Raw genomic sequence first — 25,621 nt, forward strand, 5'->3', positions numbered from 1 at the left:
ATGGCTAAATTATAACGTAATGTTAAACACCATTGATTGATTGATTGAAGAATTTATTAACAGTTTGCAGAATTACAGTACATTTCAAGCACAAACTCAATACAAAGGCTGTTAACTGTGAGTGGACGACCCAATTAAGCATTACACTTGTTTCCAACAGGGTCCACCATGTTCAAATCATCAAAACATTTAGAGACGTACAAATAGACACTTCTATAGACAGAACAGGAATTCATCAAAAAGGAGGTAAAAAGGGAAAAGAAATATATACAGTGAGGGGAAAGAAGGGGGGGGCGGGGGGGGGATTCAGATTTTACGGGGGCCAGTTTCGAATTGCAGCCATCCGTAGGTGCCCTTTGAGAGCGGTTTTGAAGGAGTCAAGGGATTCGCATGTCTTAATGACAGTTGGTAGGGCGTTCCACATTTTGGTGGCATAGGAGCGAAAAGAATTTAGTCCCTTGTTTGTGCCGAATCTGGGTTGTACATGGTTCGTTGCACTCCCTCTGGTGTTGTGGGTGTGGACTTCGTTAACATTAAGGAAGTATCTAGACAGGTACATGGGTATCTTGGTGGTGTATCGAATCTTGTGGACCAGACCCATTGCAAGATGCTGTACTCTGTCGTCGACCCTAAGCCATTCCAGCCTGTCGAAGTGGGCAGGGGTGAGGTGGGTTCGGGGGGCTAGATCAAGTAGGAGCCTGACCAGTTTGTTTTGGGAAGTCTGGAGCCTGGTTTTAAGGGCCTTTGAGGTGCTGTGGTACCAGGAGGTGCATGCATAGTCAAAGAAACCCTGTACAAGGGCTCCTGTTAAGGTCTTCAAGGTGTTTTTGTTGACCAGTGAGGAGATCCTGTAGAGGAATCTTGTTCTATGGTTGACTTTTTTGATTACTTTGGTGGCCATTTTATCACCGGAAAGATTAGCCTCCAGGATGGAACCTAGGTAGGTAATTTCATCTTTACGTGTGATAACATTGTCACCCACTCTAACCAAGAAGCCATTTGCCTTGCTGAGATTACTAATAGAGCCAAAGAGAATGGATTCAGTTTTTCCCAGGTGTAAAGATAGTTTGTTATCAGCGAGCCAGGTGCAGATTCTACCGAGTTCAGAGCTGAGGGCATTTTCAACCTGCAGTTTGTCCCTGTCCGAGACCAGCAGTGCTGAGTCATCTGCGAACAGGAACAAGTTGCAGTCACAGGCTGAAGTCATGTCGTTTACATATATTAGGAACAGTAGAGGCCCTAGTATGCTTCCTTGTGGAACGCCACAGCTCACTGGGAGGGGGGGGGACAGTGTTCCGTTCACTTCCACCATCTGTTCTCTCCCCTCCAGGTAGGATTGCATCCAGCTCACTGATGTGCTATCGAAACCAATTGCTTTTAGCTTGTTAACCAGTATGGAGTGGTTCACGGTGTCAAAAGCCTTTTGGAGGTCCAGCATGACCATGCCGCAGTATTTGCCAGCGTCCACCTCTTGTTTGATGTGGTCGCTCAAATAGAGAAGGCATGTGTCAGTGGAGTGGGATGTTCTGAAGCCAGATTGGAACTCGTACAATAATTTATTAGTGGCAAGATACTTTTCAACCTGTTCATAGACTATTTTTTCCATCACTTTCGAGATGGAACTAAGAATAGAAATAGGGCGGTAGTTGCCGGGGTCTAATTTACTCCCTTTCTTGTGCAAGGGGGTTACTTTGGCCAGTTTGAAATCTTGGGGGACCTGTCCCTGTTTGATGGAGAGGTTTACTATGTGGGTGATGATTGGAGCTATAGAGATGGCTGAGTCTCTGAGAAATTTGGAGGGAATGTTGTCATGGCCTGTGGCCTTGTGGGGTTGGAGGGCACTCAGTTTCTTAATTACCTCATCAGTTGTTACCATAACTAGTTTAAAATCGTCTTTACAAACAGCTAGGTTTTTGTAGAAGGTTGTAATGTGCTCTACACCAAAGAGCCCAGAGTGGGAGGGCAGTTTGTTAACCAGAGTTGTTGCTATGTTTGTAAAGAAGATATTCAAGTAGTTGGCCACATCAAGGTTGTCAGTGATGAGAGTGTTGTCAGATTTGATGTTTATGTTCGAAAATCTGGTTTTTAGTTTCTGACCATAGCTTAGTTGATTGTTTAGTAGCTTCCAGAGCTCATGAGGATTGTTTTTGTTTTCCTGAGCTTTATCATTAATGAAGTTACTTTTAGCTGATTTGGTCATGGCAGTTACACTATTTCGTAGTTTGATTCGTTGTGTATTTAGGTTGTTCAAACGAGCTTGGCGAACACTGTCGAAGCGCTTGGCTAGCTTTGACTTGCATTTTAGAACTTCAGAGCATTTTTTGTCTCTGGCTTTCATTGCAGCCAGTATGTCCGAATTCATCCATGGTTCCGAGCGGGTTTTGCCCCTGGTGGTTCTCAAAGGAGCCATGTTGTTCAGTACTGATGTAAATTTGGTTTTGAAGCCAAGCCAAGCTTCTTCGACAAGTGTGCTTTTAAGCTCATTGGACCAATCCAGACTCTCCAATACTTGGTTAAAGACCTCACTAGAGTAGGTTTTGAGGTCCCTTGATATGACTGTTTTGTGGCAGCCGGTCTTAAGTTTTTGTATTTTGCGGGTACAGAATATCATAAAATGATCACTAAGCCCACATACAATAACCCCTTTCTTGGAGATTCTGGATTTGTCCGAGGACAGAATGAGATCAATGACAGTTTGAGTAGAATCACACACTCTAGTGGGTTGGGTAATTAGCTGACTGACACTATGTAGATCACAGAACAGAACTTACTGAATGACTTAAACACAGGTGCTTCCTTACGTTGCATGTCTGTATTGTAGTCGCCAATCAGGATTTTCTCTACACATTCCTCCTCAGCTAAGCACCCCAAAAGGGGTTCCCGCCCAGTAAGGGTTAACACATCGTAGATGTGCTGATGATGAGCTGCAGCCGTGCCACGCTTGTTTTTCATTTGCCTGATTCAGTATTTAGATATTTGATATTCCTTTTATCAGACACATACCCGTCATAGGCCATATTATTAACACGGCAGCCATGTTTGCATTGAAAAAGCATGGCTTGCTTGCATGGCTTCCCTGGAACAACATATTTTCAGATGGGGGTTGGCGGTAGGGCATTAAGCAACTAGTCGACTAGTTTACTAGTCGACTAGTAAATCCACTAGTCGACCTTATTGGTACTAGTTGACTAGTTGATAAGAAAAAAAAGAGAAAAAAAAGTTTTTTATTTTTATTTTTTTCCTGATTTTGTAGGCCTCAAGATCAGGTAGATTATAGTTATAGTCACCATGTACACAGTTTTTCAATGTACAAATATTTATTTCAGGAAAAAAACAAATATTCTTTTAATTTATTTTATTTTTTACATAATAGGTAGTTAAACAACTAGTCGACTAGTAAACTAGGCAACTAGTCAACTAGTAAAAATGACTAGAAGTGAATGCCCTAGTTGGCGGGCAATTACATATTATTTGTGGGGTCCTTGACATGAAAATGTTTGAGAACCACTGACATAGAAACGGGGGTTTGTCAGAAAACTGTCAGGATTTAGAAGACATTTGTAGAATCGTCCACGGGTCTAAATGGGATGATTAACCCATTTTGGGTGGGAACCCCTTTTGGTGTTCTTAGCACTATGTTATACTTGCGCTATTGAAAAATAGCAGATCTACAAGATCTACGAGCTTGTAGATCTGCTATTTTTGAAAAGTCGTGAAAATGTGGTGCAAATCTTTGAATATATATTTCAGAGCGAACATTTTTAACTAAAATATTGGCTTCTGGGGGTGGGGGGTCCCTGTAACTCCATATTTTGAGATGGGGGTCTGTGGCCCAAGAGAGATAATTCTGGGGGTCCTTGACATGAAAAGGTTTGAGCACCACTGACACAGAAACATGTTTTTTTTTTAGAAAACTATTAGGATTTAGAAGCCTTTTTTTTAAAATCGACATCAGTCCAAAATGGGTTAACCTCCCCTCCTCTCCTCTCCTATCCTCAGGTACCTGCTGTTGGAGTGTTCAGGGAACCTGTCTGAACGTTGTCACGTGTTCAGCAGCTTCTTCTACAGACAGCTGACGAAGAGGAGAACCACTGAAGAGGAACCACAGCCTCTGTAAGAGAACCCATTCTGGACGGGAATGTTTTAAACCCTTCAGAATAAGAGAACTCATTCTGGACGGGAATGTTTTAAACCCTTCAGGGAGAGAGGGGCGAGTGGGGGGGACGGGTAGGGGATGATTCAAGAAGATAAATAAGAAAACGCACACAGCACACTCGTAGGGTCTCTTTTAGCAAAATTACAAACAGCACAGACGTAGGGTCTCTTATCTTAATTGGTTTGAATAGTTCTACAGACTCTTGTGTGTGTGTGCTCTACAGTCACAATAGTGACTGTAGTCACTATTGAATTGACTCACCCCTGAATACAATAGTTCTTACAGACTGTTGTCTAATGTGTGTGTGTGTGTGTGTGTGTGTTCAGGGACAAAGTCGGCAGACATCAGAGGGTGAAGACTTGGACTCGAAACGTCGACATTTTCGACAAAGACTTCCTGTTTGTGCCTGTCAATCAAGAGTAAGTCACGAGCGCCACCGAGTGGCGCGCTACGAGCTTGTAGGTCTGTTATTTTTGAAAAATCGTGAAAATGCGGCACAAATCTTTGAATATATATTCTTTCAGAAGACTTTTTTTATATATCATCCCAGTACATAGCGGCTGAACGTCAGAAGTAAGGGTTGTCACTGAGGTTACCGCTTGTGACATCACTGAGGTTACCGCTTGTGACATCACTGAGGTTACGCTTGTGACATCACTGAGGTTACCGCTTGTGACATCACTGAGGTTACGCTTGTAACATCACTGAGGTTACGCCTGTGACATCACTGAGGTTACGCTTGTGACATCACTGAGGTTACGCTTGTGACATCACTGAGGTTACGCTTGTGACATCACTGAGGTTACGCTTGTGACATCACTGAGGTTACGCTTGTGACATCACTGAGGTTACCGCTTGTGACATCACTGAGGTTACCGCTTGTGACATCACTGAGGTTACCGCTTGTGACATCACTGAGGTTACGCTTGTAACATCACTGAGGTTACGCCTGTGACATCACTGAGGTTACGCTTGTGACATCACTGAGGTTACGCTTGTGACATCACTGAGGTTACGCTTGTGACATCACTGAGGTTACGCTTGTGACATCACTGAGGTTACGCTTGTGACATCACTGAGGTTACGCTTGTGACATCACTGAGGTTACGCTTGTGACATCACTGAGGTTACGCTTGTGACATCACTGAGGTTACGCTTGTGACATCACTGAGGTTACGCTTGTGACATCACTGAGGTTACGCTTGTGACATCACTGAGGTTACGCTTGTGACATCACTGAGGTTACGCTTGTGACATCACTGAGGTTACCGCTTGTGACATCACTGAGGTTACCGCTTGTGACATCACTGAGGTTACGCTTGTGACATCACTGAGGTTACGCTTGTGACATCACTGAGGTTATGCTTGTGACATCACTGAGGTTGCCGCTTGTGACATCACTGAGGTTACGCTTGTGACATCACTGAGGTTACGCTTGTGACATCACTGAGGTTATGCTTGTGACATCACTGAGGTTGCCGCTTGTGACATCACTGAGGTTACCGCTTGTGACATCACTGAGGTTACCGCTTGTGACATCACTGAGGTTACGCCTGTGACATCACTGAGGTTACGCCTGTGACATCACTGAGGTTACGCTTGTGACATCACTGAGGTTACGCTTGTGACATCACTGAGGTTACCGCTTGTGACATCACTGAGGTTACCGCTTGTGACATCACTGAGGTTACCGCTTGTGACATCACTGAGGTTACGCTTGTGACATCACTGAGGTTACCGCTTGTGACATCACTGAGGTTACGCCTGTGACATCACTGAGGTTACCGCTTGTGACCTCACTGAGGTTACGCTTGTGACCTCACTGAGGTTACGCTTGTGACATCACTGAGGTTACCGCTTGTGACATCACTGAGGTTACGCTTGTGACATCACTGAGGTTACGCTTGTGACATCACTGAGGTTACGCTTGTGACATCACTGAGGTTACCGCTTGTGACATCACTGAGGTTACCGCTTGTGACATCACTGAGGTTACCAGAGATTAAAATAGGGTGCATTTTGCATCCCAAAATGCAGTTTATAGTTAAGGGACGAAATAAAACAACGACCTCTGCATCCACGGGATGCACTACTGTACTGTTTTTTATTCTAGTTTGTTTTGCTAGCCTTAGTTATAATAATCATTTATTCTGTTTTCTACATGAATATAACCAAAATGGCAAAATATGACTCCTAACGTCGTTGAAGTGGGACTCATAATGTCCCTGGGACTCATCTAAAAGACCATCCCTGCATCCCGGGACTCATTACATTGAAAACCTATTTACATCACTGGGTTACCGCTTGTGACATCACTGAGGTTACCGCTTGTGACATCACTGAGGTTACGCTTGTGACCTCACTGAGGTTTTGGCTGTGTTTCCACTCTCACATCACGTGTGTGTGTCTTTGGACAGCATAACGTGCATAAAGTGAGTGGCAAAGTGAGTTTAACATAGTTTAATGCAATCTGATAGGACTGCATTAGGACCGCTCTCAGCGGTGTCCCACTATTGACTGGCTGAAGTTGAACTGCGCTGTGTCAGAGAAGTAACAGATAGAAGCGCGCAAACTTTATCCCCAAATTATACCCCCCCCCACCTCCGTGCTGGAAATAAAACGTCTGGGTTTCCGAGTCTGGGTTACATCCGTGCTGACGCAATGACTGTCCTGTTTCTGGTTTAGCTTTATGCGCGGGACGCATGAATCCCTCCGTCTCCGGTCAGTGCGGGTTGTTATTTATTTGCATGGCTCAGAAAATAAGTACGGTAACAAACTAACATGAGAACCTTATCGAGTTGTTGAGGAGGAGGAGAAGGTTCACGTCGTGAACGTGGAAGGTAATAGCAGATTGTGTTCTCCTGATGTTCTGCAGGGCTCACTGGTACCTGGTCGTGGTGTGTTTTCCAGGGCTGGTCAAAGACCAGATGGAGGAAACTAACGCGCCCTGCGTGCCGATGACGCCCCGTGAAGAGCAGGAGGTGAAGAGACCTCGCCTCACAAGAGGTACGCTACGCTGCGTGTGGTTAACTATACTGTTTACATGATTACATTTTTTTAGCAATGTTATAATGGGATTTGGCAGTGATCACATTTATCCACTCGTTGGAAACGGATATTCAAAACGCACAGCAATTGAAATATAACGGCGTTTGGTTTGAGTTTTGATGGGGTTTTTTTGTGTTGCAGATATGCTACCCCGAGGGCCACCCCCTGTGAGATCCCGAGGACCACCCCCTGTAAGTATAATATTATTATTATTATTATTATTATTATTATTATCATCAATTCATTCAATGTTATTTTGATACTAATATAACACACATTATTGTAGGCTTATACACCACCTGATTCCAACACACTTTGCTAGTCTAAGAATGGCTCAGGGTAGGAGACAGTGTTTAGTTTAGTCTAGGATGGCTCAGGGTAGGAGACAGGGTTTAGTTTAGTCTAGGATGGCTCAGGGTAGGAGACAGGGTTTAGTTTAGTCTAGGATGGCTCAGGGTAGGAGACAGTGTTTAGTCTAGGATGGCTCAGGGTAGAAGACAGTGTTTAGTCTAGGATGGCTCAGGGTAGAAGACAGTGTTTAGTTTAGTCTAGGATGGCTCAGGGTAGAAGACAGTGTTTAGTTTAGTCTAGGATGGCTCAGGGTAGAAGACAGTGTTTAGTTTAGTCTAGGATGGCTCAGGGTAGAAGACAGTGTTTAGTTTAGTCTAGGATGGCTCAGGGTAGAAGACAGTGTTTAGTTTAGTCTAGGATGGCTCAGGGTAGGAGACAGTGTTTAGTTTAGTCTAGGATGGCTCAGGGTAGAAGACAGTGTTTAGTTTAGTCTAGGATGGCTCAGGGTAGAAGACAGTGTTTAGTCTAGGATGGCTCAGGGTAGAAGACAGTGTTTAGTCTAGGATGGCTCAGGGTAGGAGACAGTGTTTAGTCTAGGATGGCTCAGGGTAGGAGACAGTGTTTAGTTTAGTCTAGGATGGCTCAGGGTAGAAGACAGTGTTTAGTTTAGTCTAGGATGGCTCAGGGTAGAAGACAGTGTTTAGTCTAGTCTAGGATGGCTCAGGGTAGAAGACAGTGTTTAGTCTAGGATGTCTCAGGGTAGGAGACAGTGTTTAGTTTAGTCTAGGATGGCTCAGGGTAGAAGACAGTGTTTAGTTTAGTCTAGGATGGCTCAGGGTAGAAGACAGTGTTTAGTTTAGGATGGCTCAGGGTAGAAGACAGTGTTTAGTCTAGGATGGCTCAGGGTAGAAGACAGTGTTTAGTCTAGGATGGCTCAGGGTAGAAGACAGTGTTTAGTTTAGTCTAGGATGGCTCAGGGTAGAAGACAGTGTTTAGTCTAGGATGGCTCAGGGTAGAAGACAGTGTTTAGTTTAGTCTAGGATGGCTCAGGGTAGAAGACAGTGTTTAGTCTAGGATGGCTCAGGGTAGAAGACAGTGTTTAGTTTAGTCTAGGATGGCTCAGGGTAGGAGACAGTGTTTAGTTTAGTCTAGGATGGCTCAGGGTAGGAGACAGTGTTTAGTTTAGTCTAGGATGGCTCAGGGTAGAAGACAGTGTTTAGTTTAGTCTAGGATGGCTCAGGGTAGAAGACAGTGTTTAGTTTAGTCTAGGATGGCTCAGGGTAGGAGACAGTGTTTAGTTTAGTCTAGGATGGCTCAGGGTAGAAGACAGTGTTTAGTTTAGTCTAAGGATGGCTCAGGGTAGAAGACAGTGTTTAGTCTAGGATGGCTCAGGGTAGAAGACAGTGTTTAGTTTAGTCTAGGATGGCTCAGGGTAGAAGACAGTGTTTAGTCTAGGATGGCTCAGGGTAGAAGACAGTGTTTAGTTTAGTCTAGGATGGCTCAGGGTAGGAGACAGTGTTTAGTTTAGTCTAGGATGGCTCAGGGTAGGAGACAGTGTTTAGTTTAGTCTAGGATGGCTCAGGGTAGAAGACAGTGTTTAGTTTAGTCTAGGATGGCTCAGGGTAGAAGACAGTGTTTAGTTTAGTCTAGGATGGCTCAGGGTAGAAGACAGTGTTTAGTTTAGTCTAGGATGGCTCAGGGTAGAAGACAGTGTTTAGTTTAGTCTAGGATGGCTCAGGGTAGAAGACAGTGTTTAGTTTAGTCTAGGATGGCTCAGGGTAGAAGACAGTGTTTAGTCTAGGATGGCTCAGGGTAGAAGACAGTGTTTAGTCTAGGATGGCTCAGGGTAGAAGACAGTGTTTAGTCTAGGATGGCTCAGGGTAGAAGACAGTGTTTAGTCTAGGATGGCTCAGGGTAGGAGACAGTGTTTAGTCTAGTCTAGGATGGCTCAGGGTAGAAGACAGTGTTTAGTTTAGTCTAGGATGGCTCAGGGTAGAAGACAGTGTTTAGTCTAGGATGGCTCAGGGTAGAAGACAGTGTTTAGTTTAGTCTAGGATGGCTCAGGGTAGAAGACAGTGTTTAGTCTAGGATGGCTCAGGGTAGAAGACAGTGTTTAGTTTAGTCTAGGATGGCTCAGGGTAGGAGACAGTGTTTAGTCTAGGATGGCTCAGGGTAGAAGACAGTGTTTAGTCTAGGATGGCTCAGGGTAGAAGACAGTGTTTAGTTTAGTCTAGGATGGCTCAGGGTAGGAGACAGTGTTTAGTTTAGGATGGCTCAGGGTAGAAGACAGTGTTTAGTCTAGGATGGCTCAGGGTAGAAGACAGTGTTTAGTTTAGTCTAGGATGGCTCAGGGTAGAAGACAGTGTTTAGTTTAGTCTAGGATGGCTCAGGGTAGAAGACAGTGTTTAGTCTAGTCTAGGATGGCTCAGGGTAGAAGACAGTGTTTAGTTTAGGATGGCTCAGGGTAGAAGACAGTGTTTAGTCTAGTCTAGGATGGCTCAGGGTAGAAGACAGTGTTTAGTTTAGTCTAGGATGGCTCAGGGTAGAAGACAGTGTTTAGTCTAGGATGGCTCAGGGTAGGAGACAGTGTTTAGTCTAGTCTAGGATGGCTCAGGGTAGAAGACAGTGTTTAGTCTAGGATGGCTCAGGGTAGAAGACAGTGTTTAGTTTAGTCTAGGATGGCTCAGGGTAGGAGACAGTGTTTAGTTTAGGATGGCTCAGGGTAGAAGACAGTGTTTAGTCTAGGATGGCTCAGGGTAGAAGACAGTGTTTAGTTTAGTCTAGGATGGCTCAGGGTAGAAGACAGTGTTTAGTCTAGGATGGCTCAGGGTAGAAGACAGTGTTTAGTTTAGGATGGCTCAGGGTAGAAGACAGTGTTTAGTCTAGTCTAGGGTGGCTCAGGGTAGAAGACAGTGTTTAGTCTAGTCTAGGATGGCTCAGGGTAGAAGACAGTGTTTAGTCTAGGATGGCTCAGGGTAGAAGACAGTGTTTAGTCTAGGATGGCTCAGGGTAGAAGACAGTGTTTAGTCTAGGATGGCTCAGGGTAGAAGACAGTGTTTAGTCTAGTCTAGGATGGCTCAGGGTAGAAGACAGTGTTTAGTCTAGTCTAGGATGGCTCAGGGTAGAAGACAGTGTTTAGTCTAGGATGGCTCAGGGTAGAAGACAGTGTTTAGTCTAGGATGGCTCAGGGTAGAAGACAGTGTTTAGTTTAGTCTAGGATGGCTCAGGGTAGAAGACAGTGTTTAGTCTAGGATGGCTCAGGGTAGAAGACAGTGTTTAGCCTAGGATGGCTCAGGGTAGAAGACAGTGTTTAGTCTAGGATGGCTCAGGGTAGAAGACAGTGTTTAGTCTAGGATGGCTCAGGGTAGAAGACAGTGTTTAGTTTAGTCTAGGATGGCTCAGGGTAGAAGACAGTGTTTAGTTTAGTCTAGGATGGCTCAGGGTAGAAGACAGTGTTTAGTTTAGTCTAGGATGGCTCAGGGTAGAAGACAGTGTTTAGTTTAGTCTAGGATGGCTCAGGGTAGAAGACAGTGTTTAGTTTAGTCTAGGATGGCTCAGGGTAGAAGACAGTGTTTAGTTTAGTCTAGGATGGCTCAGGGTAGAAGACAGTGTTTAGTCTAGGATGGCTCAGGGTAGAAGACAGTGTTTAGTCTAGGATGGCTCAGGGTAGAAGACAGTGTTTAGTCTAGGATGGCTCAGGGTAGAAGACAGTGTTTAGTCTAGGATGGCTCAGGGTAGGAGACAGTGTTTAGTCTAGTCTAGGATGGCTCAGGGTAGAAGGCAGTGTTTAGTTTAGTCTAGGATGGCTCAGGGTAGAAGGCAGTGTTTAGTTTAGTCTAGGATGGCTCAGGGTAGAAGACAGTGTTTAGTTTAGGATGGCTCAGGGTAGAAGACAGTGTTTAGTCTAGGATGGCTCAGGGTAGAAGACAGTGTTTAGTCTAGGATGGCTCAGGGTAGAAGACAGTGTTTAGTCTAGTCTAGGATGGCTCAGGGTAGAAGACAGTGTTTAGTTTAGTCTAGGATGGCTCAGGGTAGAAGACAGTGTTTAGTCTAGGATGGCTCAGGGTAGAAGACAGTGTTTAGTCTAGGATGGCTCAGGGTAGAAGACAGTGTTTAGTTTAGTCTAGGATGGCTCAGGGTAGAAGACAGTGTTTAGTTTAGTCTAGGATGGCTCAGGGTAGAAGACAGTGTTTAGTTTAGTCTAGGATGGCTCAGGGTAGAAGACAGTGTTTAGTCTAGGATGGCTCAGGGTAGAAGACAGTGTTTAGTTTAGTCTAGGATGGCTCAGGGTAGAATACAGTGTTTAGTCTAGGATGGCTCAGGGTAGAAGACAGTGTTTAGTCTAGGATGGCTCAGGGTAGAAGACAGTGTTTAGTTTAGTCTAGGATGGCTCAGGGTAGAATACAGTGTTTAGTCTAGGATGGCTCAGGGTAGAAGACAGTGTTTAGTCTAGGATGGCTCAGGGTAGAAGACAGTGTTTAGTCTAGGATGGCTCAGGGTAGAAGACAGTGTTTAGTTTAGTCTAGGATGGCTCAGGGTAGGAGACAGTGTTTAGTTTAGGATGGCTCAGGGTAGAAGACAGTGTTTAGTCTAGGATGGCTCAGGGTAGAAGACAGTGTTTAGTTTAGTCTAGGATGGCTCAGGGTAGAAGACAGTGTTTAGTCTAGTCTAGGATGGCTCAGGGTAGAAGACAGTGTTTAGTTTAGGATGGCTCAGGGTAGAAGACAGTGTTTAGTCTAGTCTAGGATGGCTCAGGGTAGAAGACAGTGTTTAGTTTAGTCTAGGATGGCTCAGGGTAGAAGACAGTGTTTAGTCTAGGATGGCTCAGGGTAGGAGACAGTGTTTAGTCTAGTCTAGGATGGCTCAGGGTAGAAGACAGTGTTTAGTTTAGTCTAGGATGGCTCAGGGTAGAAGACAGTGTTTAGTTTAGTCTAGGATGGCTCAGGGTAGAAGACAGTGTTTAGTTTAGTCTAGGATGGCTCAGGGTAGAAGACAGTGTTTAGTCTAGGATGGCTCAGGGTAGAAGACAGTGTTTAGTCTAGGATGGCTCAGGGTAGAAGACAGTGTTTAGTCTAGGATGGCTCAGGGTAGAAGACAGTGTTTAGTCTAGGATGGCTCAGGGTAGGAGACAGTGTTTAGTCTAGTCTAGGATGGCTCAGGGTAGAAGGCAGTGTTTAGTTTAGTCTAGGATGGCTCAGGGTAGAAGGCAGTGTTTAGTTTAGTCTAGGATGGCTCAGGGTAGAAGACAGTGTTTAGTTTAGGATGGCTCAGGGTAGAAGACAGTGTTTAGTCTAGGATGGCTCAGGGTAGAAGACAGTGTTTAGTCTAGGATGGCTCAGGGTAGAAGACAGTGTTTAGTCTAGTCTAGGATGGCTCAGGGTAGAAGACAGTGTTTAATTTAGTCTAGGATGGCTCAGGGTAGAAGACAGTGTTTAGTCTAGGATGGCTCAGGGTAGAAGACAGTGTTTAGTCTAGGATGGCTCAGGGTAGAAGACAGTGTTTAGTTTAGTCTAGGATGGCTCAGGGTAGAAGACAGTGTTTAGTTTAGTCTAGGATGGCTCAGGGTAGAAGACAGTGTTTAGTTTAGTCTAGGATGGCTCAGGGTAGAAGACAGTGTTTAGTCTAGGATGGCTCAGGGTAGAAGACAGTGTTTAGTTTAGTCTAGGATGGCTCAGGGTAGAATACAGTGTTTAGTCTAGGATGGCTCAGGGTAGAAGACAGTGTTTAGTCTAGGATGGCTCAGGGTAGAAGACAGTGTTTAGTTTAGTCTAGGATGGCTCAGGGTAGAATACAGTGTTTAGTCTAGGATGGCTCAGGGTAGAAGACAGTGTTTAGTCTAGGATGGCTCAGGGTAGAAGACAGTGTTTAGTCTAGGATGGCTCAGGGTAGAAGACAGTGTTTAGTTTAGTCTAGGATGGCTCAGGGTAGGAGACAGTGTTTAGTTTAGGATGGCTCAGGGTAGAAGACAGTGTTTAGTCTAGGATGGCTCAGGGTAGAAGACAGTGTTTAGTTTAGTCTAGGATGGCTCAGGGTAGAAGACAGTGTTTAGTCTAGTCTAGGATGGCTCAGGGTAGAAGACAGTGTTTAGTTTAGGATGGCTCAGGGTAGAAGACAGTGTTTAGTCTAGTCTAGGATGGCTCAGGGTAGAAGACAGTGTTTAGTTTAGTCTAGGATGGCTCAGGGTAGAAGACAGTGTTTAGTCTAGGATGGCTCAGGGTAGGAGACAGTGTTTAGTCTAGTCTAGGATGGCTCAGGGTAGAAGACAGTGTTTAGTTTAGTCTAGGATGGCTCAGGGTAGGAGACAGTGTTTAGTTTAGGATGGCTCAGGGTAGAAGACAGTGTTTAGTCTAGGATGGCTCAGGGTAGAAGACAGTGTTTAGTTTAGTCTAGGATGGCTCAGGGTAGAAGACAGTGTTTAGTCTAGGATGGCTCAGGGTAGAAGACAGTGTTTAGTTTAGGATGGCTCAGGGTAGAAGACAGTGTTTAGTTTAGTCTAGGATGGCTCAGGGTAGAAGACAGTGTTTAGTCTAGTCTAGGATGGCTCAGGGTAGAAGACAGTGTTTAGTCTAGTCTAGGATGGCTCAGGGTAGAAGACAGTGTTTAGTCTAGGATGGCTCAGGGTAGAAGACAGTGTTTAGTCTAGGATGGCTCAGGGTAGAAGACAGTGTTTAGTCTAGGATGGCTCAGGGTAGAAGACAGTGTTTAGTCTAGTCTAGGATGGCTCAGGGTAGGAGACAGTGTTTAGTTTAGTCTAGGATGGCTCAGGGTAGAAGACAGTGTTTAGTCTAGGATGGCTCAGGGTAGAAGACAGTGTTTAGTTTAGTCTAGGATGGCTCAGGGTAGAAGACAGTGTTTAGTCTAGGATGGCTCAGGGTAGAAGACAGTGTTTAGTCTAGGATGGCTCAGGGTAGAAGACAGTGTTTAGTTTAGTCTAGGATGGCTCAGGGTAGAAGACAGTGTTTAGTTTAGTCTAGGATGGCTCAGGGTAGAAGACAGTGTTTAGTCTAGGATGGCTCAGGGTAGAAGACAGTGTTTAGTTTAGTCTAGGATGGCTCAGGGTAGAAGACAGTGTTTAGTCTAGGATGGCTCAGGGTAGAAGACAGTGTTTAGTCTAGGATGGCTCAGGGTAGAAGACAGTGTTTAGTCTAGGATGGCTCAGGGTAGAGGACAGTGTTTAGTCTAGTCTAGGATGGCTCAGGGTAGAAGACAGTGTTTAGTCTAGTCTAGGATGGCTCAGGGTAGAAGACAGTGTTTAGTCTAGGATGGCTCAGGGTAGAAGACAGTGTTTAGTTTAGTCTAGGATGGCTCAGGGTAGAAGACAGTGTTTAGTTTAGTCTAGGATGGCTCAGGGTAGAAGACAGTGTTTAGTCTAGGATGGCTCAGGGTAGAAGACAGTGTTTAGTCTAGGATGGCTCAGGGTAGAAGACAGTGTTTAGTTTAGTCTAGGATGGCTCAGGGTAGAAGACAGTGTTTAGTTTAGTCTAGGATGGCTCAGGGTAGAAGACAGTGTTTAGTTTAGTCTAGGATGGCTCAGGGTAGAAGACAGTGTTTAGTTTAGTCTAGGATGGCTCAGGGTAGAAGGCAGTGTTTAGTTTAGTCTAGGATGGCTCAGGGTAGAAGACAGTGTTTAGTCTAGGATGGCTCAGGGTAGAAGACAGTGTTTAGTCTAGGATGGCTCAGGGTAGAAGACAGTGTTTAGTCTAGGATGGCTCAGGGTAGAAGACAGTGTTTAGTTTAGTCTAGGATGGCTCAGGGTAGAAGACAGTGTTTAGCCTAGGATGGCTCAGGGTAGAAGACAGTGTTTAGTCTAGGATGGCTCAGGGTAGAAGACAGTGTTTAGTCTAGGATGGCTCAGGGTAGAAGACAGTGTTTAGTTTAGTCTAGGATGGCTCAGGGTAGAAGACAGTGTTTAGTCTAGGATGGCTCAGGGTAGAAGACAGTGTTTAGTTTAGTCTAGGATGGCTCAGGGTAGAAGACAGTGTTTAGTCTAGGATGGCTCAGGGTAGAAGACAGTGTTTAGTCTAGGATGGCTCAGGGTAGAAGACAGTGTTTAGTCTAGGATGGCTCAGGGTAGAAGACAGTGTTTAGTCTAGGATGGCTCAGGGTAGAAGACAGTGTTTAGTTTAGTCTAGGATGGCTCAGGGTAGAAGACAGTGTTTAGTTTAGTCTAGGATGGCTCAGGGTAGGAGACAGTGTTTAGTTTAGGATGGCTCAGGGTAGAAGACAGTGTTTAGTCTAGGATGGCTCAGGGTAGAAGACAGTGTTTAGTTTAGTCTAGGATGGCTCAGGGTAGAAGACAGTGTTTAGTCTAGGATGGCTCAGGGTAGAAGACAGTGTTTAGTTTAGGATGGCTCAGGGTAGAAGACAGTGTTTAGTTTAGTCTAGGATGGCTCAGGGTAGAAGACAGTGTTTAGTCTAGTCTAGGATGGCTCAGGGTAGAAGACAGTGTTTAGTCTAGTCTAGGATGGCTCAGGGTAGAAGACAGTGTTTAGTCTAGGATGGCTCAGGGTAGAAGACAGTGTTTAGTCTAGGATGGCTCAGGGTAGAAGACAGTGTTTAGTCTAGGATGGCTCAGGGTAGAAGACAGTGTTTAGTCTAGTCTAGGATGGCTCAGGGTAGGAGACAGTGTTTAGTTTAGTCTAGGATGGCTCAGGGTAGAAGACAGTGTTTAGTCTAGGATGGCTCAGGGTAGAAGACAGTGTTTAGTTTAGTCTAGGATGGCTCAGGGTAGAAGACAGTGTTTAGTCTAGGATGGCTCAGGGTAGAAGACAGTGTTTAGTCTAGGATGGCTCAGGGTAGAAGACAGTGTTTAGTCTAGTCTAGGATGGCTCAGGGTAGAAGGCAGTGTTTAGTTTAGTCTAGGATGGCTCAGGGTAGAAGGCAGTGTTTAGTTTAGTCTAGGATGGCTCAGGGTAGAAGACAGTGTTTAGTTTAGGATGGCTCAGGGTAGAAGACAGTGTTTAGTCTAGGATGGCTCAGGGTAGAAGACAGTGTTTAGTCTAGGATGGCTCAGGGTAGAAGACAGTGTTTAGTCTAGTCTAGGATGGCTCAGGGTAGAAGACAGTGTTTAATTTAGTCTAGGATGGCTCAGGGTAGAAGACAGTGTTTAGTCTAGGATGGCTCAGGGTAGAAGACAGTGTTTAGTCTAGGATGGCTCAGGGTAGAAGACAGTGTTTAGTTTAGTCTAGGATGGCTCAGGGTAGAAGACAGTGTTTAGTTTAGTCTAGGATGGCTCAGGGTAGAAGACAGTGTTTAGTTTAGTCTAGGATGGCTCAGGGTAGAAGACAGTGTTTAGTCTAGGATGGCTCAGGGTAGAAGACAGTGTTTAGTTTAGTCTAGGATGGCTCAGGGTAGAATACAGTGTTTAGTCTAGGATGGCTCAGGGTAGAAGACAGTGTTTAGTCTAGGATGGCTCAGGGTAGAAGACAGTGTTTAGTTTAGTCTAGGATGGCTCAGGGTAGAATACAGTGTTTAGTCTAGGATGGCTCAGGGTAGAAGACAGTGTTTAGTCTAGGATGGCTCAGGGTAGAAGACAGTGTTTAGTCTAGGATGGCTCAGGGTAGAAGACAGTGTTTAGTTTAGTCTAGGATGGCTCAGGGTAGGAGACAGTGTTTAGTTTAGGATGGCTCAGGGTAGAAGACAGTGTTTAGTCTAGGATGGCTCAGGGTAGAAGACAGTGTTTAGTTTAGTCTAGGATGGCTCAGGGTAGAAGACAGTGTTTAGTCTAGTCTAGGATGGCTCAGGGTAGAAGACAGTGTTTAGTTTAGGATGGCTCAGGGTAGAAGACAGTGTTTAGTCTAGTCTAGGATGGCTCAGGGTAGAAGACAGTGTTTAGTTTAGTCTAGGATGGCTCAGGGTAGAAGACAGTGTTTAGTCTAGGATGGCTCAGGGTAGGAGACAGTGTTTAGTCTAGTCTAGGATGGCTCAGGGTAGAAGACAGTGTTTAGTTTAGTCTAGGATGGCTCAGGGTAGGAGACAGTGTTTAGTTTAGGATGGCTCAGGGTAGAAGACAGTGTTTAGTCTAGGATGGCTCAGGGTAGAAGACAGTGTTTAGTTTAGTCTAGGATGGCTCAGGGTAGAAGACAGTGTTTAGTCTAGGATGGCTCAGGGTAGAAGACAGTGTTTAGTTTAGGATGGCTCAGGGTAGAAGACAGTGTTTAGTTTAGTCTAGGATGGCTCAGGGTAGAAGACAGTGTTTAGTCTAGTCTAGGATGGCTCAGGGTAGAAGACAGTGTTTAGTCTAGTCTAGGATGGCTCAGGGTAGAAGACAGTGTTTAGTCTAGGATGGCTCAGGGTAGAAGACAGTGTTTAGTCTAGGATGGCTCAGGGTAGAAGACAGTGTTTAGTCTAGGATGGCTCAGGGTAGAAGACAGTGTTTAGTCTAGTCTAGGATGGCTCAGGGTAGGAGACAGTGTTTAGTTTAGTCTAGGATGGCTCAGGGTAGAAGACAGTGTTTAGTCTAGGATGGCTCAGGGTAGAAGACAGTGTTTAGTTTAGTCTAGGATGGCTCAGGGTAGAAGACAGTGTTTAGTCTAGGATGGCTCAGGGTAGAAGACAGTGTTTAGTCTAGGATGGCTCAGGGTAGAAGACAGTGTTTAGTTTAGTCTAGGATGGCTCAGGGTAGAAGACAGTGTTTAGTTTAGTCTAGGATGGCTCAGGGTAGAAGACAGTGTTTAGTCTAGGATGGCTCAGGGTAGAAGACAGTGTTTAGTTTAGTCTAGGATGGCTCAGGGTAGAAGACAGTGTTTAGTCTAGGATGGCTCAGGGTAGAAGACAGTGTTTAGTCTAGGATGGCTCAGGGTAGAAGACAGTGTTTAGTCTAGGATGGCTCAGGGTAGAGGACAGTGTTTAGTCTAGTCTAGGATGGCTCAGGGTAGAAGACAGTGTTTAGTCTAGTCTAGGATGGCTCAGGGTAGAAGACAGTGTTTAGTCTAGGATGGCTCAGGGTAGAAGACAGTGTTTAGTTTAGTCTAGGATGGCTCAGGGTAGAAGACAGTGTTTAGTTTAGTCTAGGATGGCTCAGGGTAGAAGACAGTGTTTAGTCTAGGATGGCTCAGGGTAGAAGACAGTGTTTAGTCTAGGATGGCTCAGGGTAGAAGACAGTGTTTAGTTTAGTCTAGGATGGCTCAGGGTAGAAGACAGTGTTTAGTTTAGTCTAGGATGGCTCAGGGTAGAAGACAGTGTTTAGTTTAGTCTAGGATGGCTCAGGGTAGAAGACAGTGTTTAGTTTAGTCTAGGATGGCTCAGGGTAGAAGGCAGTGTTTAGTTTAGTCTAGGATGGCTCAGGGTAGAAGACAGTGTTTAGTCTAGGATGGCTCAGGGTAGAAGACAGTGTTTAGTCTAGGATGGCTCAGGGTAGAAGACAGTGTTTAGTCTAGGATGGCTCAGGGTAGAAGACAGTGTTTAGTTTAGTCTAGGATGGCTCAGGGTAGAAGACAGTGTTTAGCCTAGGATGGCTCAGGGTAGAAGACAGTGTTTAGTCTAGGATGGCTCAGGGTAGAAGACAGTGTTTAGTCTAGGATGGCTCAGGGTAGAAGACAGTGTTTAGTTTAGTCTAGGATGGCTCAGGGTAGAAGACAGTGTTTAGTCTAGGATGGCTCAGGGTAGAAGACAGTGTTTAGTTTAGTCTAGGATGGCTCAGGGTAGAAGACAGTGTTTAGTCTAGGATGGCTCAGGGTAGAAGACAGTGTTTAGTCTAGGATGGCTCAGGGTAGAAGACAGTGTTTAGTCTAGGATGGCTCAGGGTAGAAGACAGTGTTTAGTCTAGGATGGCTCAGGGTAGAAGACAGTGTTTAGTTTAGTCTAGGATGGCTCAGGGTAGAAGACAGTGTTTAGTTTAGTCTAGGATGGCTCAGGGTAGGAGACAGTGTTTAGTTTAGGATGGCTCAGGGTAGAAGACAGTGTTTAGTCTAGGATGGCTCAGGGTAGAAGACAGTGTTTAGTTTAGTCTAGGATGGCTCAGGGTAGAAGACAGTGTTTAGTCTAGGATGGCTCAGGGTAGAAGACAGTGTTTAGTTTAGGATGGCTCAGGGTAGAAGACAGTGTTTAGTTTAGTCTAGGATGGCTCAGGGTAGAAGACAGTGTTTAGTCTAGTCTAGGATGGCTCAGGGTAGAAGACAGTGTTTAGTCTAGTCTAGGATGGCTCAGGGTAGAAGACAGTGTTTAGTCTAGGATGGCTCAGGGTAGAAGACAGTGTTTAGTCTAGGATGGCTCAGGGTAGAAGACAGTGTTTAGTCTAGGATGGCTCAGGGTAGAAGACAGTGTTTAGTCTAGTCTAGGATGGCTCAGGGTAGGAGACAGTGTTTAGTTTAGTCTAGGATGGCTCAGGGTAGAAGACAGTGTTTAGTCTAGGATGGCTCAGGGTAGAAGACAGTGTTTAGTTTAGTCTAGGATGGCTCAGGGTAGAAGACAGTGTTTAGTCTAGGATGGCTCAGGGTAGAAGACAGTGTTTAGTCTAGGATGGCTCAGGGTAGAAGACAGTGTTTAGTTTAGTCTAGGATGGCTCAGGGTAGAAGACAGTGTTTAGTTTAGTCTAGGATGGCTCAGGGTAGAAGACAGTGTTTAGTCTAGGATGGCTCAGGGTAGAAGACAGTGTTTAGTTTAGTCTAGGATGGCTCAGGGTAGAAGACAGTGTTTAGTCTAGGATGGCTCAGGGTAGAAGACAGTGTTTAGTCTAGGATGGCTCAGGGTAGAAGACAGTGTTTAGTCTAGGATGGCTCAGGGTAGAGGACAGTGTTTAGTCTAGTCTAGGATGGCTCAGGGTAGAAGACAGTGTTTAGTCTAGTCTAGGATGGCTCAGGGTAGAAGACAGTGTTTAGTCTAGGATGGCTCAGGGTAGAAGACAGTGTTTAGTTTAGTCTAGGATGGCTCAGGGTAGAAGACAGTGTTTAGTTTAGTCTAGGATGGCTCAGGGTAGAAGACAGTGTTTAGTCTAGGATGGCTCAGGGTAGAAGACAGTGTTTAGTCTAGGATGGCTCAGGGTAGAAGACAGTGTTTAGTTTAGTCTAGGATGGCTCAGGGTAGAAGACAGTGTTTAGTTTAGTCTAGGATGGCTCAGGGTAGAAGACAGTGTTTAGTTTAGTCTAGGATGGCTCAGGGTAGAAGACAGTGTTTAGTTTAGTCTAGGATGGCTCAGGGTAGAAGGCAGTGTTTAGTTTAGTCTAGGATGGCTCAGGGTAGAAGACAGTGTTTAGTCTAGGATGGCTCAGGGTAGAAGACAGTGTTTAGTCTAGGATGGCTCAGGGTAGAAGACAGTGTTTAGTCTAGGATGGCTCAGGGTAGAAGACAGTGTTTAGTTTAGTCTAGGATGGCTCAGGGTAGAAGACAGTGTTTAGCCTAGGATGGCTCAGGGTAGAAGACAGTGTTTAGTCTAGGATGGCTCAGGGTAGAAGACAGTGTTTAGTCTAGGATGGCTCAGGGTAGAAGACAGTGTTTAGTTTAGTCTAGGATGGCTCAGGGTAGAAGACAGTGTTTAGTCTAGGATGGCTCAGGGTAGAAGACAGTGTTTAGTTTAGTCTAGGATGGCTCAGGGTAGAAGACAGTGTTTAGTCTAGGATGGCTCAGGGTAGAAGACAGTGTTTAGTCTAGGATGGCTCAGGGTAGAAGACAGTGTTTAGTCTAGGATGGCTCAGGGTAGAAGACAGTGTTTAGTCTAGGATGGCTCAGGGTAGAAGACAGTGTTTAGTTTAGTCTAGGATGGCTCAGGGTAGAAGACAGTGTTTAGTTTAGTCTAGGATGGCTCAGGGTAGAAGACAGTGTTTAGTCTAGGATGGCTCAGGGTAGAAGACAGTGTTTAGTTTAGTCTAGGATGGCTCAGGGTAGAATACAGTGTTTAGTTTAGTCTAGGATGGCTCAGGGTAGGAGACAGTGTTTAGTTTAGTCTAGGATGGCTCAGGGTAGAAGACAGTGTTTAGTCTAGGATGGCTCAGGGTAGAAGACAGTGTTTAGTTTAGTCTAGGATGGCTCAGGGTAGAATACAGTGTTTAGTTTAGTCTAGGATGGCTCAGGGTAGGAGACAGTGTTTAGTTTAGTCTAGGATGGCTCAGGGTAGAAGACAGTGTTTAGTTTAGTCTAGGATGGCTCAGGGTAGAAGACAGTGTTTAGTTTAGTCTAGGATGGCTCAGGGTAGAAGACAGTGTTTAGTTTAGTCTAGGATGGCTCAGGGTAGAAGACAGTGTTTAGTTTAGTCTAGGATGGCTCAGGGTAGAAGACAGTGTTTAGTTTAGTCTAGGATGGCTCAGGGTAGAATACAGTGTTTAGTCTAGGATGGCTCAGGGTAGGAGACAGTGTTTAGTCTAGGATGGCTCAGGGTAGAAGACAGTGTTTAGTTTAGTCTAGGATGGCTCAGGGTAGGAGACAGGGTTAAAGGAGAATTCCATACTAAAAGGCTTTCTTACCTTTATTTGTAGTTGTTACGTCCCCACCAAAGAGGTCCAGGTGTTATTTTGTGCAAAAGCGCATTATTGGCTATTTCGATGGAAATAAGCAAATTAGCACAAAGACCCAACCCCATTGAGGGCTTATGATAGGAGAAATAGCCAATAATGCACTTTTGCACAAAATAACACCTGGACCTCTTTGGGGGGGACGTAACAACTACAAATAAAGGTAAGAAAACCTCCTAGTATGGAATTCACATGACATGAGACTAATTAATTAGAGCGACAGAGAGAGAGAGAGAGGAGTGTGTGTGTGTGTGTGTGCGTCAATTTAACAAAGGTGCAGACGATCAGAAATCAGCAGAGATTGATTGACGTTTGCGCTACTCTATGCCGAATTGAAGTGGACTCGGTCCCAGACTTTTTTATTTTTCTCCTTGGAAATAAAAACGCCTGGGTTTCCGAGGCTAGGTTTTGGATGTCTCAGGGTAGAAGACCACACATGGTTCAATGTGTATCATTTCTTCTAGGAGTGTACCATGCTGGGCTGGAAGAAAGAGACGGTTTTAAAGAGGTAAGAACTATCGTACAGATTCTGATCCCCATAACTTGCGTATTGGTCGATACAGACTCGGAGTACCGATCCAATACCGTCGTGTCATTAAAACATATCTAGGACAACGGTTCTCAAGGTGTGGTCCAGTGACCCTCGCACTTGAGGCAGTTCCAATGGACCCTTAACAGGTCTGTAACTCTGAGAGTGTACAATTGGAACCAAATGGACCCTTACGGGTCTGTAACTCTGAGAGTGTGCACAATGCACATCGAACCAAATGGACCCTTACAGGTCTGTAACTCTGTTACTCATGCCCTAGCAAGCCTTGACGACCTTCCAGGCTTTTGAAGAGCTCTTTGACTGACAGATTATTGTTCCCGTCTATGTATGTTCCCTGCCATAATAGTCCATTCAGTGACTTGCCTTCTTATTCAAGGGGCAAAATGTACCCTGGTTCTTGACCCGGAAGTTGGCGAACGGCTAAACAACCCTCACACGGAAGTGTCTCCAAAATGCCTACAATGTAAATTGATGTGTAATTGTATTAGTCTGTATTACATGCTGTGTAATTGTATGTTGTGTAATTGTGTGTTGTGTAGACCTTGCATTCTGGTCATGGATTCACTTAAACGACTGTCGAGCCATGAGAAGATTGAGAACGTCTGCAGACTGCTACGCGAGTAAGTATTATTATTGAGGGGCCATGTCAGAAGGGCCTATGGTCCCTCATTGTATGTGCATGTTTTTTTTTTCTGCTGCTGCTGCTTCTTCTTATTGCAGTTCTGTTGCCATTTTGAGCAGTTTGAAAGACACTTACACCTGACTTTCTTCTGGGATAATTTTTGAGCAATTTGTGTGAAACGTTCTACACAACCTATGGACCATTATCTGAAATCCCAGTTGAAGAGTAGTATGTACGTGACACAGCACAGACAAAGCTCTAACTGTGTGTGCGTGCGTGCGTGCGTGCGTGTGTGTGTGTGTGTGTGTGTGCGTGTGTGTGCCTGTGTGCCTGTGTGTGTGCATGTAGGTACATGCATGTAGAATGGACACAGCGCAGACCGACCACTCGTCTCTTCTCCAGTACCAACATGAGGAGCTCCCGCTGCACGCTCCCCCTGCAGGACAACAGCAGCGACTGCGGTCTCTACCTGCTGCAATACGTGGAGACATTCCTGAAGGTGAGTCTGTCTGTCTGTCTGTCTGCCTGTCTGCCTGCCTGTCTGTCTGTCTGCCTGTCTGTCTGCCTGCCTGTCTGTCTGTCTGTCTGTCTGCCTGTCTGCCTGCCTGCCTGTCTGTCTGTCTGTCTGTCTGTCTGTCTGCCTGTCTGCCTGCCTGCCTGCCTGCCTGTCTGTCTGCCTGTCTGCCTGCCTGCCTGTATGCACTAGGCTGATATATACTGTATATATGTTTTCATATTGAACCCTCCATTCTGATTGGCTCCTCAGAACCCTGTGGTGCACTTTGACCTCCCGGTGTGCCTGAACAACTGGTTTCCACGGCAACTGGTACGCAAGAAGAGAGAGGACATTCGACAGCTGGTGATGGAAATGAACCAACGCCAGACCTCGGACCAGCCACTCTGAACCGGTTCTGTTCTGTGCACCCACGAACCCGTCTCTAAACCGCTGCTGTGCTCCCAGAAACCGGTCTCAAACCGGTTCTGTGCTGGTTCCGAAGAGGACATGAACTCAACCCAACAAGTCCACCCAGCAACCAGTCCATACTGAACCCAGAAACACATTTCTTTCCCAAAATGGCAAGAATAGCAAATATAGAAGTTAACTTTATGCTTGTAGATCTGCAATTCTCGTTGTTTTAGTATTTGCGGGGCGCTCTCAATGGACTATCGACTCCCCGCGACGGAGAGGCGCGTCGCCTGAGGCGGACTCGAGCGAGATCGGGCTTGCCGTGCCGAGCGTTGTGAAGTTACCTTCAGCCGACACTGCGTTGTCCGAGAACCGAGCGGTAAATCACCCCCCAACGGTTCAGTACCAGTTATGTAGCGGTAGGACCGAGCGGTAAATCACCCCCAACGGTTCAGTACCAGTTATGTAGCGGTAGGACCGAGCGGTAAATCACCCCCAACGGTTCAGTACCAGTTATGTAGCGGTATAGGACCGAGCGGTAAATCACCCCCAACGGTTCAGTACCAGTTTTGTAGCGGTATAGGACCGAGCGGTAAATCACCCCCAACGGTTCAGTACCAGTTATGTAGCGGTAGGACCGAGCGGTAAATCACCCCCACGGTTCAGTACCAGTTATGTAGCGGTAGGACCGAGCGGTAAATCACCCCCAACGGTTCAGTACCAGTTACGTAGCGGTAGGACCGAGCGGTAAATCACCCCCAACGGTTCCAAATACCATGGAACTGATTCTGGTTCTTCAATCTCCAGGAACCGGGTCTGAAAAAAAGAACCGGTTCCGGCCGGGTCCCAACCCTTGTTTCAAGCGAACACAGTCGAGCACTCCATACACCCCCTCTCACCCAATCCCAGCGCTCCCTACTCCCCTTTCGGCCAATCTGAACCCGTGTCTGGTCCGGTGGTCCCGCTCATCCTAGGTATAAACGATGGCTGCCGGTTCAACGCCTGCCTTGCTCGAGGTCCCTCTGATCTAGCACTGTGAAATGCCTGGTTGAATAAATACTACTAGTGCAAAGATGTATGCATACTTTTTAGTTTGTTTTGTTCTATTTTTCTATAATTTATTCGTGTTCAAAGCTGATAAGTATTAAAGAAGTTATTAATGTTTTAAGAGGAAGATGAAGTTCTATTGTTGTTGCTGTTTTTCCAGAATAAAGTCAATTTCCAAAGTGTGTGTGTGTGTGTCTGTGTGTGTGTGTGTGTGTGTGTGTGTGTGTGTGTGTGTGTCTGTGTGAGACTGTGTGTGACTGTGTGAGACTGTGTGACTGTGTGAGAGCTGACAATGAGGTTATATCTTCTCTGGAGACCTGGGCGGACCAGAGGGAGAAAGCTGTCGTTCCCTGATGTCATCGCTAGGGACACATGCTTCAGTAGGCAGGAACTGGGGGTGGCAATGAAGGACCGGGAAGTCTGGCGTAGCATTGTGGAATCCATGATCTCGACCGCGGTCGAAAAATGATGTGTGTGTCTATAATACGGTTGTTGTCACCATGTATGGTCTACTCCTGCAGGTTGCATCATGTCTAAAGGCCCATTCATACTTACT

General features: G+C 45.5%; 1 protein-coding gene across 1 annotated transcript in view; it reads left to right on the forward strand.

The window, feature by feature from the left end:
• Positions 1-25,247, forward strand: part of LOC306917465 (uncharacterized protein) — a 50,643-nt gene extending 25,396 nt beyond the window's left edge. Inside the window, exons 15-22 of the mRNA XM_079495691.1 lie at positions 4,000-4,113; positions 4,483-4,575; positions 7,032-7,162; positions 7,346-7,395; positions 22,404-22,447; positions 23,029-23,109; positions 23,460-23,610; positions 23,878-25,247. Coding sequence (XP_079351817.1) covers positions 4,000-4,113; positions 4,483-4,575; positions 7,032-7,162; positions 7,346-7,395; positions 22,404-22,447; positions 23,029-23,109; positions 23,460-23,610; positions 23,878-24,015 — 802 coding nt within the window. The 3' untranslated portion in view covers positions 24,016-25,247. The remainder of the gene's footprint in view (positions 1-3,999; positions 4,114-4,482; positions 4,576-7,031; positions 7,163-7,345; positions 7,396-22,403; positions 22,448-23,028; positions 23,110-23,459; positions 23,611-23,877) is intronic.
• The last annotated feature ends 374 nt before the right edge of the window (positions 25,248-25,621 follow it).

Source organism: Electrona antarctica (genome assembly GCF_951216825.1).
Source record: "Electrona antarctica genome assembly, chromosome: 24".
NCBI lineage: Eukaryota > Metazoa > Chordata > Actinopteri > Myctophiformes > Myctophidae > Electrona > Electrona antarctica.